This window comes from Crocodylus porosus, unplaced genomic scaffold, assembly GCF_001723895.1.
Source record: "Crocodylus porosus isolate Cpor-Errol unplaced genomic scaffold, CroPor_comp1, whole genome shotgun sequence".
In the NCBI taxonomy this organism is placed as follows: Eukaryota; Metazoa; Chordata; order Crocodylia; family Crocodylidae; genus Crocodylus; species Crocodylus porosus.
In genome coordinates this window covers 117,980,505-118,000,004 of record NW_017728931.1, presented here as the reverse complement: position 1 = coordinate 118,000,004, position 19,500 = coordinate 117,980,505, and the positions used below count along the sequence as shown (strand labels likewise).

At 40.7% G+C, this 19,500-nt stretch overlaps 1 protein-coding gene across 1 annotated transcript in view; it reads right to left on the bottom strand.

Moving 5' to 3' along the window:
* The window catches only part of CELSR1 (cadherin EGF LAG seven-pass G-type receptor 1), a 257,147-nt gene that overhangs the window by 86,156 nt on the left and 151,491 nt on the right, over positions 1-19,500 (bottom strand). Inside the window, exon 5 of the mRNA XM_019543514.1 lies at positions 15,175-15,263. Within this exon, the coding sequence (XP_019399059.1) occupies positions 15,175-15,263 (89 nt within the window). The remainder of the gene's footprint in view (positions 1-15,174; positions 15,264-19,500) is intronic.

Sequence of the window (19,500 nt, the reverse complement as noted above, 5' to 3'; positions counted from 1 at the left end):
CAGCTGACTTCCTGCCCTTTGGGCAGGGGGCTGGACTCGATGATCTCCCGAGGTCCCTTCCAGCCCTAATGTCTATGAAATCTATGAAATCTATGGCCATAATTCCCAGGTATTCAAACATAGCCATTTACTGCAGATACTTCTCCTTATGCCACTGATGTTCTTTCTGCCATGAGTGGTGTGTGTGCTCAGCCACTGCACACTCCTCTCTCTTTGCTGCAGGCTGAGATGGCTGTCCCCATCCCAGCATCAGTGAGGCAGTCACATCAGCTGCTGTGAAATTCTGCCAACATGCCCTCCAGAGCCCTCTTCTTTCTGCATCCCTGAATCTGGATGCTGGTGCCTGTTGATAGTGGCTTTCTTGAATGGGAGGCTGTAAGGTATTTGTGCAGGTAAGCCTGTGAAGCAATGAAACAATATATAACATTTCTGTCCAGGGTAAAAAAAGGAAATATATCTTCCTTTTAACTTCCTGTGTCATAGCAGGGTAATAATTGCCACTTTTACCTCAAGGTTGTGCTCCTTTCTATAACTAAACTCTCTCTTTTTCAGCTGCTAAACTCTAGGATTTCTTTTACTGCTGACAGCTTTAAAAGTTTTATTTCTCTTAAGCAAAAGCACCATCAAATTGTGAGTCACTGTGCATGCATGTATGTGCATGGCTGGAGTAGACTTGGGGTGCCAGGATATTATTAGTGAGATTCATATGTTTTTATTTACCACTGTGCTACAAGCCTGGTGGCACTGCAAGATATAAACTTACCTTGAGATTCCTCCATCAAAAAGAGAACAGTTATTCCAGGAGAAAATACTATCTGTAGGAAAACCATCAACTTATACCCTGAGGTGCTTTGTCATCTCCTGATTAAGATGGAAATCTATATCTGGTGGGGAATAGTTAGCTACAATACAAAGTGAGGGAAGTGGGGACTGCATAGAAATAACAATGACCATCTGGAATTTCTCTTACATTGTTCCATGGGCTAGTGTAAAATTCAAGCCAACCTATATAGGTTTCTGAGGATGCAAAAGAAGCCATGCAACTAACGTGCCTTTCAATTTACTTTTTGTCGTATGACAGTAGGTACCTATGCCTGCACTTTAGATTTCATGTGGATGCAGGAGGTGTGTGGGAAAATGCAGCATATGAACACTGTAATGGTGATAGTCATGCAGAGCAGGGAACACAGAAGCACCATTACTGGATGCTGGAGATGGAAAGAAAGCATGGATGATACATGGGCTTGACAGTTACCTTCCCACCCCACCACCATGAACAGTAGACGTACCTTTAGCTGAAGCTGACCTTTTGTGTGGCAGAGGCAGAAGGTGGTGATGTATGGCTGTTTGCAGACATTAACACCCCTTCCCCGCCAAAATGACACTTTACTTTAAACTCAGCGCACTCCTGTACCGAGCCTAGCACATGCCCAGAATAGGTAGTGCATTAGTTGAAACTGGCTCGCCCAACATTTGTATAGATCAGGTGCTTAGTGGGGCTTTATTGGTACTTTTATCTGGTAGCTGATTGATTCAGCTTTAAATAAAAGTGCCAAAAAGCCCCACTGAAGCACTTGATCTATACAGATGCTACAGAGGTAGGTCAAAGTAATGCACTGCTTCTTCTGGTAAAGCATGTAATTTAAAAAATGATTTTTTAACCTCTACAAGCAGCCTATATCAAAGGATGATGGTCGCTCACACCTAGCGAAGACAGACATGGCAGTAGCTGAACTGCACTCTGCTCACCAGGGTGGAAATAGAGGTTCCTACCCCCATTAGTGTGTTTGTTTAACTGCTACAACTGGTAGCAACCTGGGTCTACAGTAGAAACCTCCCACTATAGACACTGTCTTTGCAGACACCAATGGACCCCTTGTATCCTTTCCCTGCATAACCATAACAGTAATAGTGAACTGAATCCTCACCTGGATGAGATGATGCTGATTCCTCTGCGTCTTCCTCCCAGTCCCTGGTCTGTTTCTCCTCCTTGGAGCCCTGGGTGTGGGTTAAAGGGCTCTGTGATGAACACCAGGTTCGCCTTCCCCAGACTGCTGGGCTGCACATGGCCTTAGTTTCCGGTCCTCTGAAGTTGGTTGTTCACAGACTTCAAGGGGTTCAGGAGCTGTCCAGGATGGTGACAGGGCCCAGACTGGGAATTCTACAGCATATCTGGTCAAACTAGCTGTAATGCAGTAAACTCTCTGGGAGTTCACCAGACAAGGAGTTGTGCTCCTTTACCAGTGGTACAATGTCTTCAAGGATACAGCCTTGTGGCACAGATTGCCTCTGTCAAATACCCTCTGCAGACTTCTGGATAATACATAATGAGAACTCGACTCATTTGGGAACTAGGACTCAAAATTAGATGTCCTGCTGGCATCATACCATAACCTGAACAACAGTCTGGTGTCATTCCCAGCTTTTATAGAAGTGACATAAATTACCTGTCACTGATGACATCTAAATTAAGGACTACTGTGGCCTGTGAGATAATTCATCAAATTGATGCTAATGGTTTCAAAAATAATTTATTAAAGGATGGAATAGGATTTTATGCATAGACAGTACATACAGTGTTAAAAGACTCTGATACAGCCAGTATGAACACATAGGGGGCCTGTTTGTATTACAATGGAAATTTTTGTGCAGGTGACTTTAATGAGAAAGGAAGCTCCAATTAAAATAAATGTAAGATATTTTTCCAAGTACAGCAGGTATTGAATTGGAAAATTTAGCCACTGGGAAGGAAGATTATGCTTGACTGTCATCTTCTAGCATAAATATAGTGACAGACAGACCTAGAGTAAATGCTAGGAGGCCTTATGCATAGTGGTGCCACAGAAATATCCAACTCATCATTAACTTCTTGTCACTGAAAACAACCAGGTAAATCCTCAGATATTGGCTAATCTCTTGGGCCAAAAAGCAAAAGTCCTCTGCTCTGGGAACCATCTACCTATTTTGTCCCAGGGCTAGGAAGAGGCAAAGAGCATTTCTTTCCTCAGGGGCTACTTCCCACTCCTCCATATTCATATGTATGTGCCAAGGAACCCAAATAGAGACCCTCCCTTTTCCAGCAAGCCACACCTTATTTTCTAGGAAAAAGAAGGAATAATCTCTGCCTCCTTCCCATTATAGGCTGTTACCTTACACTCAAGTTGGCAGGAAGATGATCAAATATACCCAAACACTGGAGTGCAGAGACAGATACATTATAATCCTGGGGTCAACTGATTAAGCAAAATGATATCAGCACAAAGACTTAGAGGCCAGCCCGACAAGAATGATGCCTGTGTCTGAAGTTGGTCAAAACATGTTTTAAGCACAGAACTGATGCTCTTACTAATGACAACACCATGCATATATACCACTGGGGACTGACAACAGTAGCACCCTCATAAATTGCAACTACTGTGAAAGACTAGTTGTTCAATTAAGATTTACTTCAGCCATTCATTAGACGGTCAAATATCTGAAAATAAGGACTAGGCACTCTCTCAGCTACCTAAAGAAACTCAATGAATTAAATAAAGAGATAAAAGAACAGCATCTTATTACACGCTGTAAATGTAAGAGGATACCCTTGACCCAATTACTGCAAACAGTGTGGTGTTTGTCTTAAATACCTTCTTACTGGAAGCCTGGAGGCTCAAGTAACTATTACATTCCAGATTTCTTCTGAAGCATTTACACCTGTTGCTTTTGCACTTCTTGAGCTCTGAGCAGTTGCAGTGAATGTATCCTTAACCATTAGTGGAAGACTGAACAGTTTCTCACAGGCATACAGCCTGATCTTGCTATTATTACTCTTGTGAGTCATTCCATGACTCATTTGCAGAGCTGCTCAAGTCATCCTGTGGTTCAACAGAATTACCGTAGCATGCACTGTGTGCACACTATCCAGGTAGCCTTCAAGTTTTTCTACCCTGTGCAGGATTTCTGGCCTGCAGGTGAAATTGTCTTGTGCTCTACTAAGCTGTTACAAAAAGGACGCTGCCTAGCAGGCAGAAACATTTTTAAGCAGCCCTGACAGCATAAACATATAAACACATAGGTAAAGCCATATAACTATGCATGTATGAGCCCTCTATAATTAAGGAACATGTCTATACTTAAAACATTTTTATCTTCTGCCAAATGATGGATTATACCCTTAGGTGATGAGTCAGGAAAAGCACTAACATAAATTTGATGACATAACTTCAATTCTGAACAAAACTGCATCCACACTAAAAGACTGGGAGAGTCCTTTGAAGTTTTCAACAAGTGAAAAACATAAACCATTACCTGGCTTATTAAAACTTCCTAAGACAAATGTAGCCTGTGATTAGTTGTGGCCTTGCCTGGTCAACAAATTGTGGATTTTTTACTTGACATTATTATTACAGAAAGGTGTTACCATCATAAGTCCTGGTAGTTTTGGTCTCATTCCTAACAGGCATATATCAATATCACTACAGCTACCACACTACCATTCACATTGGTAGACTCAGTGGGGGCTAAGGACTGAATGCTTATAGTTTACACTCTCCAGTTAGGGTTGAGGCATATTAGCAAAGTAGTGGGGGAACATGGCACTGCTACTGTCCGTTACTGTGTCTGCTCTACGGATTTTGATGGATTGCAATCTCTATTTTTCACCAACCTTTAGTTTACTGGGGCTGAATCTTCCCATTTCTTTCATTTTCCATCCAAAATAAAGAAATAATTCTTATACTTTTAACAATGTACATTTTGGTAAAGTGAGCTGTGAACCATGTCTGTTGTGAGGAAGATTTGGTAGTGGCACATTCAGCACAAAAACAAATGCACAAAAACAGGGACTCTTTCTTCTCCTCTCATCTGTAAATTCATTTGTTTGCCTTGGCTGACTACTCTACAAACTGAATTGAAATTACTGATAGGACAACTTGAAGAATTATACAAAACTAGGAGATACCCAATCCAAAGGAATATTTGGTAACACACTAGCTAGCTCAGACTTAAAGTGTGGTACATTTTGCTAAACCCTGTTAGGCACGCTGTCCTGGGAAAGCAAGAGTTTACTGATGTTTTAAACAAAATAGTGAGGGCTTCTTGTATGTGTCATAAAACTACCAGGCAAGAGGGTCAAGTGCCTATGAACTCCTCTGTATAAGGTAGGTACTGGTTCTCTAAAAAACTTCTCTGTCATCCACGATGGAAACAATTACTTTACGAGTTGTCTAAATAGGTGTTGAAATCTCTTGGAGTTGTTTTTCATTGAGCTCTGATAAGCAAACACATCACCTTTCACAATTAACTGAGTTTCACATGCTTCGTCTCTCTACAAGATCATAATTCTACTACCTAAACTGATGCCCAAATATTCTTCCAGATACCAGGCAAGCAAGACCTGAGTTCATCTTGTAGAAATATGCAAAGCAAACAAACAAAACTTTGAGACCTTCTTTACTTCAGAGAAAAAGAAAAACAATGGCATAAAACATTTTTAAATTATGGGTTTTTTTACATTACCAGTCACCTTTAAACTCAACTACACACCTTCCAGCAATAATGGCTGCAGAATCAGGATGCTTCAGATAACAAATGTTTTACATATATTTGCCAACTGAATAAGAAATGAAAAAGATGCCATTTCAAGAAATTTAGTTCTCCCTCAAAACAGTTAGTAAATATCTATTACTGTATAGCTAGCAGATAAACTGACACCTTGTTAATGTGTGGTTGACTAGACTCTAAATTTATACCTGAAACTAGAGTATGGCTGCAAAATACCCCTCGTTGACCTTTGCTGGCTCATAGCTTCTAGTCCATTCCCATGGTGTTGGCTCTCCAGGAAATTTGATTCAGAATCATCACTACTCCCACCTAGATATCTGCTTATGTACTATAAGCATTTCAATTAAAACTAGAAAAAAATGTTAAGAGATACCAGGGGAGAAAAAAAAATCACTTGATATTGTGTGCATTTTAAATAAAGCATCACTCCTTCCTCTCCTTTGATAAAAGTCAACTTTGCTAATGCGCTCTTTTCTCATAAATATGCATGATTGTGTCTGTAACAAAACACTGAACAAGAGAACTGGTAAGAGGTGCTCTTTTATTTTCTAATGAACACACTGTAAATTGCACAAGTATGAAGTTGAATTCCCTCGCCCAGTGGTCAGAGGGATTGAGGAGGAATTGGGAAGGATTACAATACACACTACATCTTAGAATGTGTTTACTTTTTCATTTAACCTGACCCACATTTTGTAAAAGAGTGATGTCAAAGATAATCAATGACTAACATGCACCTAATGTTAAGAATAATATTGCATAAAGGAGCAGATGACAGAACAAACACAAAACAGGGTGAGCTTTGTCTCTTTAAGCTTTGGCTATCCAGACTGCTACCACTATATGATCTGAACAATGTAACTGGCTGCACATTACCTTTTTCAGATAAATAAGTATACAATGCAAAAGTTGAATTTAACCTCTTGTCAATGACTGGAGGGGTATAACGGGATATACCATTCTATACCTGCTCCATGTCTTACACTGTTTTTGTAAAGCAAAATTCACCCAGCCCCACAAGCCAGAGCCAGACTACAGAGCTCCTTGGGGATAGATTCAGACTGTGGGGTAACTTGTGGCCTTTGGGTCTGGAGGCAGGGCAAGTAGCATCAGGGAGCTGCAGGAGTTAATGCAGCTGTCACTTGCTTGTCCCCATCTGCCACCCACATACATTCCCACTATGGCTCCATACCCCAGATTTCAGCGGTGAGTCCCATCCTTGTTCACTCCACCCTGAATTTCTGACCCCTCCAGGAGCCCTGTGGGCTATATGCAGGCCATAAGCCATATGCTCGATGCCCCAACTTGAAAGCACCCATGTCTGTCACTGTTGGAGACAAGATACGGGGCTAGATGGACCTCCTGCCCAAACAGTATGGAGAATCTTGTGTATTTTAAGGGGTAAGGACTGATGTTTTGCCCAGGTATTTGAAGTATCTATTCTTCACTAAGTTGTGAAGAAACTGATGGAGAGAGAGTTTTTCAATAACATGATCTTAATCTAATAACAGAACAAACACAAAACAAAATTTCCAAGATTAATCAAGATTTCCAGTAATCTTATTAAGCAAACCACTTCTGAATTTGTTAAAAAAAAACAAAAAACTTGGGGATCCAGTCTACATTTATCAAAGATTAACATCTTGCTTTAGCTGCAAACTTAAATCTTAACAAATTTCAAAGCTATCAACACTAGTGGCATGTTTCAGAACAGCTGAGAGTTGCAACCAACTACCAGGCAATTGTGAACCCTCCATAAGGGTCTACACATGCCCCAGTCAGCCATTCATGGAATCTAAATTTCAGCTACGCTTAACAAAACGTCACTCACTACATTACAAATGTCAAAGCCCACTTGAATTTTGTTTAAAGCTAGTGTTTTGCAGATAAGATCTGTTGAATAGTTTGCATAAAATGCAAACACCCTACAAAGTTAAAATAGTCTGCAGCCTGGTGAAGTACTACTCTCCCCACCTACTGCAGCCCTCCTGATACCAACCTGCACACCCTTTCTGAGCCACATGACTGCCCTATCATGCCCTTATCACATGTCTCGTTGCTTTGCCTATGACATTGCTACAGAAAATCAGTCTATTGCTCAATTAGCCATTTGATTTACACATCACCTTATTAAGGGTCCAATACTGCAATGTACAGAGTAGCCATCGGGAGAAGAAAACATCAGTCATAAATAAGAATAACTTGTGTATAATAGGTGAGAAAGGAAAAGCTATGTTATGTATTAATTTTATTCCAAAATTAGCTTTGGCAATGCCAATTAAAACGCACATTCAGTTTAACTTTGGCATAAATACCACCGGTTCTTACAGAAAGGAGAAAGCTTCAGTGATAGACAAATTACCAATTTTTTCTCATGTAAAGAAATTTGGGAATGCAGTGTATGTACTCCAGTTATTCTCATATTGGATAAGTGCATAAATTTTTTAACTGAATCAGATCCAATTTTCTGCTCATTGCTTACATTATAAATGTTGATTACCTGCATATCCGTTAAACACATAAAACATTTAAGTGCATAGAAACTCCACTCTCTTCTGTGTACTGTAGCCAAACTCTGTTCAACTGCATAATAAATGGCAACAGAAACAGTGAAAAGGCAGTACCTGAATGGCTTCTGACTAGCTCCTGTCGTTTTTCAGGCTTTGAATAACAGCCTCAAAACTGAGTAACACATTTTTTGTAGAACGGTAAATGGCAACGGGAGCAAAGCAGGACACTCTTATGAAAAGTCATAGCCATGAATCTGATTCTGACCTCAGTAGCCCATGTGAGCACCAGATTGGGTGACTAATTATTTCTCCATTCTGCTCCATCACAAACATAGCTTAAGGATCTAGAAGAGTTGTTTATTTGTGGTAGCATTCACAAATAAATAACAGTGTGCAAGATGCCTTCCAGGCATACTGGAGGGGAACGGTTCCTGCTCAGAAGTATTAACAGCCTAATGGCAGATAGCAAGGTAGATGAGGACAGAAAACGGCAGACGGGATTTTTTCTTTTAAATACAAAGCAATGAAGGCACAGACAGAAGTAACAACTTTTGCCCAGTCTGGCCCCCGAAACTGCTGTACAGGCATGACCATATACAAGTGCACGGCTGCAGAATGCTCTAAGGGGGCCCAATCCCATGATAATCTGAACCATCATTACATGAGGGTTCAGAAGAAGGCACTCTGAAGTGGAGCGCCTTCATTACCTTGTTTCCGAATGCACTGGGAGCAGGGCTGGGCTGATGCAGCCCAGCTCTGCTCCCAGGACTGTTTTTAGAAAGAGGGGGAAGGAAGGGAGAGGAGGGAGCTTGTTCTGGGGGTTGCTCAGCCAGCACTGGAGGATAAGGGGGGTGGATTGGAGCCTCCCCTCCCCACTGCTGTGGAGCAACCCCAGAATTGACTTCACTCCCCTGCCTTGTCCCCCTTCTATCCTGAGACAGCAAGGGGGTCAGAAGAGAGGGAGTGGAGCTAGGGGAAGAAGCTTCCGAGATGTACCCTCTTTCCCTGGATCAGCTCCAAATTGGAGCTTGATTCCCAACCTTCCTGACCCAACAGCTAAACAGCTAATGTCTGTTGGGTTGGAGGAATCAGTCTAACTCATGGTGCTTTCTATGAAGCACCATGAGTTAGACCAGGAACCTGCACTTCTGTCTTCACCTTGAGATCCTTATGGGCTGTAGAGTGAGTTTTAGAGGGACTCTCAGAATGAAGTGGTTGGAACCTTAGATATCAATTCAGGAAGTTTAATGATGGGGGATGTGTTCAGGAAGGCCTGGAGGTAACTGTTCAAGAGGTTGACAAATGGATGGGTGAGGTTGGGTGGGAGTGCTAGGACACAGGGGAAATGGAAGGAAAATATGCAGATGGGGCAGATTTATAATAAACTGTTTTAAAGGGATTTTTTTAAATTATAGGATATAGATATAGATACAAGCATTCTGTAGATAACAGAAGTCCCCACTAGTCATCTAGTTAGCTATTATCACTTCAAGGTTTCTCACAGGCAGCCTGGCACAGGTGGGAGGAGAGGTTTGAAAGAGGACAAAGTATAGGATATATGGAGCAGCTCAGGCAGCAAGCTTCCTGTGCAAGAAATAGCATTGAAGAAAGAGCAAATAGGCTTGCAAGAGAAGTACATAGCAGATGGAAGCAGCCATTGTTAGCAAAGCAGACAGGGGAGAGAATTCAGCAACAGACAAGGGCAAATTAGTAGGGCAGAACAAACCTGGCATGATTCTTAAAATACCAGGAAAAGAAACTTGAATGACTCAATGAAGAGGAGTCATAGGGGTGATGCAATAAGGAAAAACTTCTGGTGAAAATGACAGGCAAAGACCATCCTACCAGGAGCAGCTGTGTTCTAGGCTGCAGCTGCAGGTGGGTATGTGGGGAGCAGAGAAGCCAGATAATAGGAGACTGCACAACAGTTAAGATGCTAGATGATGAGACACTAGATGAAAGTTCCAGATGTGTGGATGGAGAAAATGTGGAAGTTTGTAAATGGTGCAAGGCTGAAGTATGAATGCTGTTCTAGGAACAAAGAGTATGGTGTTATCCTCTTCCCCTTTAAAGCTACGCTGTGTGTAATTGAAGGGAAGCCATACATTTTAGACACTCTGTTATTTAAACATGTCTAAGTTATATCAAGTTTAGACAGAACGTCCCATTTGCCTTGGCATAACTCAAATCTCTACATTATCCCTGCCTTAGCAAAATCCTCAGAGGGATTTATCACTCAAACTCTGTTCAAACATAAGCCTGCCAAGGAACTGCCCTTGAGAAAAAGTTTTAGTCATTTGCTTCTGCTGCTGTTTAATTCTGTTACATAAGAGAAACTGAAGGGGGGCAGACAAGAGGGCCATAGCTCTGTCTTGCCACCATCACCACCGGGCAAGAGTAGCTGCCTGGAAGCATGCTGCACTGTCACTCACCCTCTGTGTGCTGGAAAACTGTAATGGCATTTTCCAGTTTGCATTATTTTCTAGATATTATAGCACATTACTGACACTTGTATGTAGTTCTCACAGTCCACCCTTGCTGACTTTTTAATTAATTGCTGAAAATGTGAAAACTTGATTTACCAGAATAAGAAGGTAACAGTTTCCATGGACAAATCTAGGATTTTGAAAAGGGAGGTCCAAGCTGTGCTGCTCTTTGCTGTTAGGGGAAAGCAGCCTACTGAAGGGAGTTCTGAGCTCCTTGCACCAGGCCTGGGCAGAACCCCAGGCTAAGCCTCCCTGGGATGCACCACAGGATAGAGAGGGGAAATGGATGAGAAAACAGGGTGCTGCCCCTTCCCTGCCATGTGTCCCCACTGACCTTTTCTCCCTCACTCAGATCTTGCAGGCTTTATGCTCTGGGCAGAGCAAGGTAGGAGTGAGAGGAAATACCATGCTGACCTCCACACAGCAGCAGTAGTAGTAGCATTATGTGCCACAGCTTTGGCTCCTCACATTGCAGCTGCAATGTGGGGGCAGGTGTGGACACCACCAGCTGCTATAGCCAGGGTACAGGCAGCAGCATATCCAGGAGGGAGGTGATGAGCAGAGCATGAGTCTCAGGCAGCAGACTGGCAACCACCAGGGAGTCCATGCTATAGGCCAGGGGTTTTCAACCTTTTTTAGGGAGAGTACCCCTTCTGGTGGGTACTCATCCTGATGGTACCCCCTTCTGGACATGGAGCAAGGCAGGGGGTCCCCCAGCAGCCAGTCACTGAACAAGCATGTGGCGGTGGTGCTTCCCAAGTACCCCTGCTTTTCCATGCCACCACCATGTACCCCTTGGGGCCTTCCCAAGTACTCCCAGGGGTACACATACCACCAGTTGACAACCCCTGCTATAGATAATGCTGAAATCAGTACAGGGCAGGGGTAGGCAATCCCTGTCATGCGTGCCAGAGCATGGCACACAAAGGCATTTTGCTTGGTTCACATACCTTGTGGAAGGAGCCAGGGCTGTGCTGCCACAACAAGGATAGGGTCCCTTGCAGCTCCTATGCTGTCTACTCATGGCATGCCAACATCTTACAAATTGAGGTTGTGGGTCTTTTTGGCACTTTGCCCAAAAATGCTGCTGACCCCTGGTAGAGGGGGAGTCCATCGCCTAGGTGCACCTATGCTCACACCTGTTCAGCAGCAACAGGAGCAGCTGGAGAGGAGAGAGTCTAAACTATGGCAGGTAACACCATGATCCCACACTCCAGCAGTCAGACTATTACCCCTGCTCTGCACCAGGTGCACTATGCTTCTGCCCTGATCCCCTGCTACTTTTGCTGCTGCAGCAGCCACAACAGGTCTGGCTGGCACCAAGTTGGAGAGAGCCTGGGGAGCCACACCAACCCCCTTATAGCTGCTCTGCCCCATCCTTCGACCTTGGGAGGAACCAGGTCTCTTCCTCCCTACACCTGTGGCAGGAATTGGAGGTGGACAGGAGGTTGGGGGAGAGCTGAAGTGGTTCGTCACTGAATGCAAAATATACAACCAGGCTACTCCACTTCTATGCCAGTTCAAAGTCCCTGAGGCTATATACACACACACATAACGAACAACGCCCATATAAGCTGTCTGCCTGCTCCTAGAGCGATGCAGGTGCAGCAAAGACATTGTAGCTTTAAACCTGTTTTATTTGGGGTTTAATTTACATCAATTTAGCTCTACTGTGCCACTACAGGAGTGTGCAGACCTAATGCTTATAATAACTGATGCATACTACCAAGTAGCAACAACCCTTTCTCTTCTAAAGCAGTTAAAAGTTATGTCTGTCTACAGCCCAAGTTATGCTGCATAACACTGGAGTAATATAGTGATGAATCAAATCCTATGTTTTGATGCTGATAAGCCTATTTGAGATGTCAGTTATGAATGGTAATAGGGCACTGAGTTTCTATGTCAGGAAGCTGGCTGAAGAAAGGGAATGATTATCCACAGCCTCCACAACAACGTTAGGAGATCAAGAATAAGTATCTGCCATTAAGCCAATGATTTATATGTACGAAGGCGAGATCTAGCATGAACAATCCCAATAACCTGTTCCCTCCCAAAAAATGCAGATACGAATATATATTTTAGAATTATTTTACAAGCATAAGGCTCTCATTTCTCTTATTTTGTGCAGACACAAGCACTAATCATGCTTATAAAATGTGTATATAATCACCCCTGCCAGCAGTAATGGCCTGAAAGAACTTCTCTTACTGCAAAAAAGGCCATGAAATGAAAGGGAAAGTTGGTGGGGAGAGACAGCTGTGACCTCATATCTGCTTCAAGTATGATTAGGTGCATTTTGAACAGGAAACTTAGGTGAAAGGATACAACAATAAAGAGCACAGCTAAACTCCTGTGAATCCCTTTCTCCTAAAGCCCTGGAGCAAACTGTGAGGCAGAATGAGAAAGAACCAGAAAGACATTGGAAAGGCAGAAAGTGAGTATCTGTTATAATCTCCTCCAAAGAAGATAGTTAAGCAAGGGCTGCATCTCAAGAGAGTCTAAAAAGCCAGTTACTGAACCTCGCAGGGCATGCTGAGCACTCCAAAGGTGTGCCTACACATTCATTAATGCACCATAGTTACTGTGCATTAAGTTTAGTAACTGTATAACCAGGAACGAAATAAATGCACAGTAACTGGTGCTACTATGCAGTAGTGCTGGTGCATGGCTTTTTAGTGATGCTAACTGTGCAGTAGCCTAACACTACTGTGCAGTGGCTTATTAGCACTGTTTCTGCCCTGCACAGTACTGCACAGTAGAATTAGGCTACTGTACAGTTAACGTCATGTATAGACATACACTAACTCTCCCTGGCATTGCAGAATGGTTCTTCCTTTCCAATACATCTCTGATTTACTGTTGGGAAGAGAAGAGGGAGTGACTTAACATCCAGCATCTGGGGCCACTCTCCAGTGGGTTTTTCCATTCCAGTTTGGAGTGACAGGTCCTGAAGTCAGAGCTAAAAAACTAAAAATTGCTTATGTTTTTAAAACTGTCAAAATAATTTGTTAGAACAGCAAAATAGCTGTACTATCACTTTAAACAGAAATGAATTTTGGAAATGAGGCAAAGGCTTGTTTTTAAGCTCTACATAGGCTTTCTTTGCCTTTTAAAGAATATCTTGGAGCTGTCTCAGTGCCTTATCTTTTTGGCATACTTCAGAATTCTAAACGACTGATCACTCCGTACAACTGAGACACGAGTTGATGTATGTTCTTTTCATATGCTTTTTGGCCCATGAAGAGGAAAATGTCACCATGAAAGATGTGAAGCGTTTATCATTTTTTGTATAGCAATTTACTGAAAAAAGCTAAAGCACATGAAAATATAGTGTAATCACAGATTACAAAAAAGATTCTAATCATGCCATGGGCCACACGTATACCAAGTTATACTTTTGTTTCTCCATAGTACGGTAAAAAAGAACATACATAATAGAAGAATAAAACTATACGTGAAAATGAATTTATTTCCTCCATTCAATATCTTTAGGCAAGGAGACAATATCAAGAAGCCTAATGAAAATTCTAATCCTCTCCCTCAAAATATCTCACAAATTGTGATGAAAGAACAAAGAACTGAAGGAAAAAAGAACCTGCTGGTTACATTAATCTATCATCTTCTATTTATTTTCTTACATAAGTATCTTCTTTCCTTTCTAACGCAGCTAACAATACTCTTCTATTTCCTTACTTAATCCTTTATAATGCCACCATATCAGACTTAGAAGACCAACTTTTCAATAACTAAATGAATTATTTAATTTTGTTAGATACAGGTGCCCTGAAATCTGCATCTAAATGATGTGCTGGTATTTAACCTCAAGAACCTGACAGAAATAACTTGGGCACAAAGAACTCTTACCTAGTTATCAACAAATAGCATTTTACCTTTCTTATAAGAAACCTGCAAAGCACACTGGAGTCCCAACATCTTTCGTTTAATTAGCGTCATTGCAAGTGCAATTGAGTGCATGGAATAATCTTTTCTCCATTATATCTTATTGTTCATACTTTTATTTTTTTCACAAAGCTAATAAAAATGATTCTGTTGGATCAGTTCTGATTACTGAAAATTATCAAATGTCACAACTAAACTTTTCAGTAACAAAATTTTACACCAACTTACTCTGCTTATAGTGTATGCAGTTTTTGAGATATTCTAAATGTCTGTAGAAATATATATAATATGTGGTGCTGGCTGTTTAAACACTGTAATTTATATTATTGTCAGAAAATGGTAATAAAACAAAAGGCAATCAAAAGACCTTGATAGAGGTTCCTCACAGAGAAAATACACTGGTAAAGAAGCTGTGGCAGCAAAAACCAACCATCTTCCTCCTTCCACCTGTCATATGAACAACCTCAAAAGTGAAAAAGCAGCTGGGAAATGTGTATCTCACCAGTGAGACTTCTATAAGGTACTAGCCTCAGATATCCAGTAATCCAAGGAAGAATACAACAGTTTTCAATATATGAAGATTAGCTATGTACACTACACCAGATCCTTAGTTGATGTAAAGTGGTGTCACTCCATCACAATTAATGAAAGTATCCTAAGAGTAAGCCAACTAAGGATCTGGTTCATTGTCTTTAGTGTTTTATAGACAGCATCACTGAAGTTCTCAGTCTTACCTTGTTGTAGTATTGCACCTGAACAGAGTGCCACTGTCCATCACTGACTCCTCCTAGGACAAACGGTGAAACTGTGGTTGAGGTCTCCCCTGAAACGTTAAAATATTTTAAGAGAATGAGAAAAAAACCTCAATTTCATACTGTCATTTATCATCATACTCTGCAACGTTCAAAACATGAATACAAACCAAGTTCTGCTTTGAATACAATAGATCACATTCCCCCAAAGACACCCAGAAATAATGCAGGATACACAAATGTTAATATAATATGCAAGCATTTAGAGTTTGATTCTGTGAGAGCCTGAGTACCCTCAATTTTGTTACATTCTACTGGAATGTTGGGTGCATAAATATGAAAGTAATTTTGGTAATACATCTTTATATTCTATAGCAGCACATGTGTACGACAAAGAGAGAAACTGAAGAAGCTGCCAACTGAGAAGGTTTATATAAATGTTGTTGCTTTTTCTTTCATTCACAAAACTGATTTCTGGTTTGTAGAGTATTGTGCTGACTAAAGCACAGTGGTACATGAAAGGAAATTACTTTTAGATGAAGCTAAGAATCTGAAACTTGACACTAATAGTTAACACAGTATTCAGAAAAATATTCTGTGTCTTTATATAATTTTTAACCTTGTGATTAAAGAATGTGTTTGGCAGCTTTTCATCATTTAAAATTAAGGGGGTTTTCTATATGTTGGATTTAAACAAGTAAAAGGTTTTAAGCAGGTATGCAAACAAGAACAACCAGCATGGTGACTACTTGTGCTGCTTCAAAGTAATAACAAGACAAACATTTACAGCAAAAGTACACGTGCCTGGCAGACTGAATAGGATCTCCCCTCCTACCCTTCTAAACACTTTCACAAAGTTCCTATTCCAGTGAAAGAAGAGAAGAAAGAACGTTAAAATAACTGTCTATATAATACATCACAGAAAAGACTCCCCTCCCATAAGTTAACAAAACTCACACAATCACATGTTGCACATAAAGATCACATTCTTCTCTCTACTTGCCACTAACTCTCTGCTATTATCTTCTGTGTCCATAACTATTTCTTAATGCCAGATCTTTACACTTTGTTTATTTAAACAATATAACCTAGTTTTGAATCTGATCTACATCCTCTGAAAGGGATCTCTTTCACGGAAACAAAAATATGTTAAAAATTCATGTCTCCACTCCGTGAAGCTCCATTGATCCCTAATTATTTTGTCTTGTTACCTGCTAACATTGTTATGACATGTTACTCTACAGGCAAGCTTGACAGCTAACATGTCCAAAACTTGCATTACCACATTAGTTTTCACCCATAATACTAAAATATTAACCATTCTTCTTTTAAATAAGAGAATCTCCAAATATCCAAAGGAAATTCAATCAGTTGAACTAGTACAAATTCAAACTTTATTTCATTCACTTAAACAGAGTCTCTAAATTTACATGAGTATAAGTAACAGCAGAATTTTGCCTAATGTCATTTATCTTCAAGGTGTTGTATTAACAATCTGAATCATGTTCAGGCAGGCAAAGGACAGGGAATATATAATAAATAAAACAAAAAATACCCACTCAAGCTATCATGCATTATTTCATAACAATCATCAATTAAGAAAGTCTTCCTTAAAACCTGTTTTTGAGTTTTGTAGAGAATAATGAAGAAGCAAAACTTAGAAGCCCTTAGATACACAGGGCCCAACCTTCTGTAAAATATATCAGGATACATAGATACAGGTGCATTGGATTTAACCAGTGAAAATTATAGACCCAATTTTTATGGCTAAGGAGCACACAGACTCCAATGGAGATAGAGTCCATTTCACTGATTTTATGTTTTGTATATTTTCTTTTACTAAAATCAAATTGGACATAAATGCAACCTGGTAATATCCTTTTTAGAAAAGAAAAATATAAAATAACAAGATTATTCCATGGTAATAATGGTATGGTAATAATGTGTCTGGGACAGTCCTCTCTCATTATTCCACCTCTACATACCCCATAAACTAGGCTTCAGGAGGAGGCAGTGTGTAGAAGCAGCAGCAAGCAGCAGTTTGGGCAGTACGTGTCATGCAGTACAAGGCATTCTGGGAATTCTGGCTAGGTACAGACATTCAAAAATCCCACGGCGGAACTAAGTTATGCAGTTTTCTATAGGTAGCATAGTTTAGATTGGTAGCAAACAGAACGCATATTCACCCTTTCATGGGACAGGGGGCAAATCTTAGATTGGGTGCCACCATTTTTAAATCTCAGACTGTGCACATAGAACTTCTTTTCTGTTACAGGTATAGACCGGTTTCCAATCACCTATACCAGTAAAAGTGTAATGTCTGTACCTGGCCTATAGTTTTCTAAGGAGGAGTAGGGTTGGCTGCTGCTGGGGGGGTGGGGTGGGGAGGGGAAGTTTTCATGCTATCTTTTTGCCACTGAAGCCATAGTTGGAAAGGGCAGGCACAGTGAGGGATGGGAAGGAGAGGCAAGGCATGCCCTCCCTGTCCTTCTGATACCACTCCCTAGACAGCACTGGGCACAGGCCCTGCTCACCCCCTCCATGTTATGCTACTGATTATATTTGCATGTATATGTTCATATACCCACATACAAATATATGCAAAAACATTTGCCCATCTAATACCTATTGTAGCACTCCTCAGACTATAGAGTTTTAGAACATCATACATTCAACACAGCACTTGCACGATCATTGTTCCTATTTCTTTTCTTCATCTTAACAAAGAAATTGCTTGAGGGAAACAGCCAGTGCCATTTATTCTTCACTACCCAGATGGAAATCATCATCAAACCACTGTATCAACCACTAGTCATCTGTCCTGCTGGATTTAAAAAAGCTAAAAATAATTCCTTCCAGGCAAATGTATTAAACTTATTCATCAGCTAGTATGGGGATGTGAGATATTGACTAAGAACTTGAGCTGAAGCCTCTTCAAGTCAGTGAAAAGTCTCAGTTACCTCACTGGGCTTTGACTCAGGCCATAAACAATGTATTGCCTGTTTTATTTTCCATTGTGTCAATGAAGACAGATGGTTAGGCATTTTTCAACAAATCCTTTTTTCAACAGATGTCCACATGTTGAAACTGAAACTTTTTGCGGAAACAACATACATTTTGAGGAAACTTTCATGAGGAAAGTTTATCAGATCTAGGACTGAATTTCTGATCAAGTGCAGAGACAGAGAGCCACCTCAGAATATAAGATGCAGCCGACAACTCAGTACTTCAGGTATGAACTTTGTTTCTTGCCTCCGGCACCAAAATGACACAAAACAGGAACTTGAACCTGGGCCTTCTATTTCCTAGGTAAATCCCTGAATTCCTGATCTGTTTGCTCTTCTGGATACCCTCTGCCTCTCTACTTGCCCCTCTGTCTTCCCCCACTATTTTTACAAAATATTTTCCCAAGGTCTTGGTTTTTCCCCCAATATACAATTAAATCAAATGCCTAAAACTTAAAATGTTTGTAAAATTAGTTCCTTGTTTTCCAGTCATCCCTAGCAGTGAATGTACAGTTTGGTTCTTCCTACTGCTTCGAGGAGTACTAGCTGCTGCCATGTGGAGGTGCTATAAAATGCATGAATGAATTCTACTGACAGCAGTTTTACTAAGTGGAAAATAAAAGGCTGTCCTTTTCCCCGACTCACTGTTACTTTTTCCTCTCTTTGATGTATTATTTTAGGATAACATGCATAGCATATACCACATTGCTTTGCTGGCACATAGTAAAGAAAGAAAAATCAATGAAAATATTTAATCACAAAAAGATAAGGGTAACACTCATTTAAGTGAGTATGGGTTACAAGGCCAGCTGTCAGCCCGCTGTTAAATCTTTTGTTGTAGAGTTATAAACTCACTCTGGGTTTATAACTGTTATGCTCCTTATCTATGAAAGTGAGTGCTACTACCATAACAAAGAATGTTGCAGCTGAATCATCTTGCTAGCTTCTTCGCACATTTTGTCAAGATAGTTACTATGTTGGATCTGAATTCTAATATCCTCTCTATTTATAAGAATTCTTAGTTACATCAACAATGGCAGATGAACAACTATTAACATGAAAGAATGACGCACCCTACCTATAAATGCCCAAATACTTGGCAAGCTTTACTTACGGTAAATAGTTCCTGCCAAAAAATACCTCTCCCCAAATATATTTCTTTATATTAGAAGTATCAAGCAGCTCCTTGACATTTAGTAACACTGGCAGCGTTCAAGTTCTCTTCTCAAGTTCACAGCGCTCTTTAATCTTTCTTTCCACTTAGTCATGTAACAGAAATGTTAAATTATTGATAAACATGAAA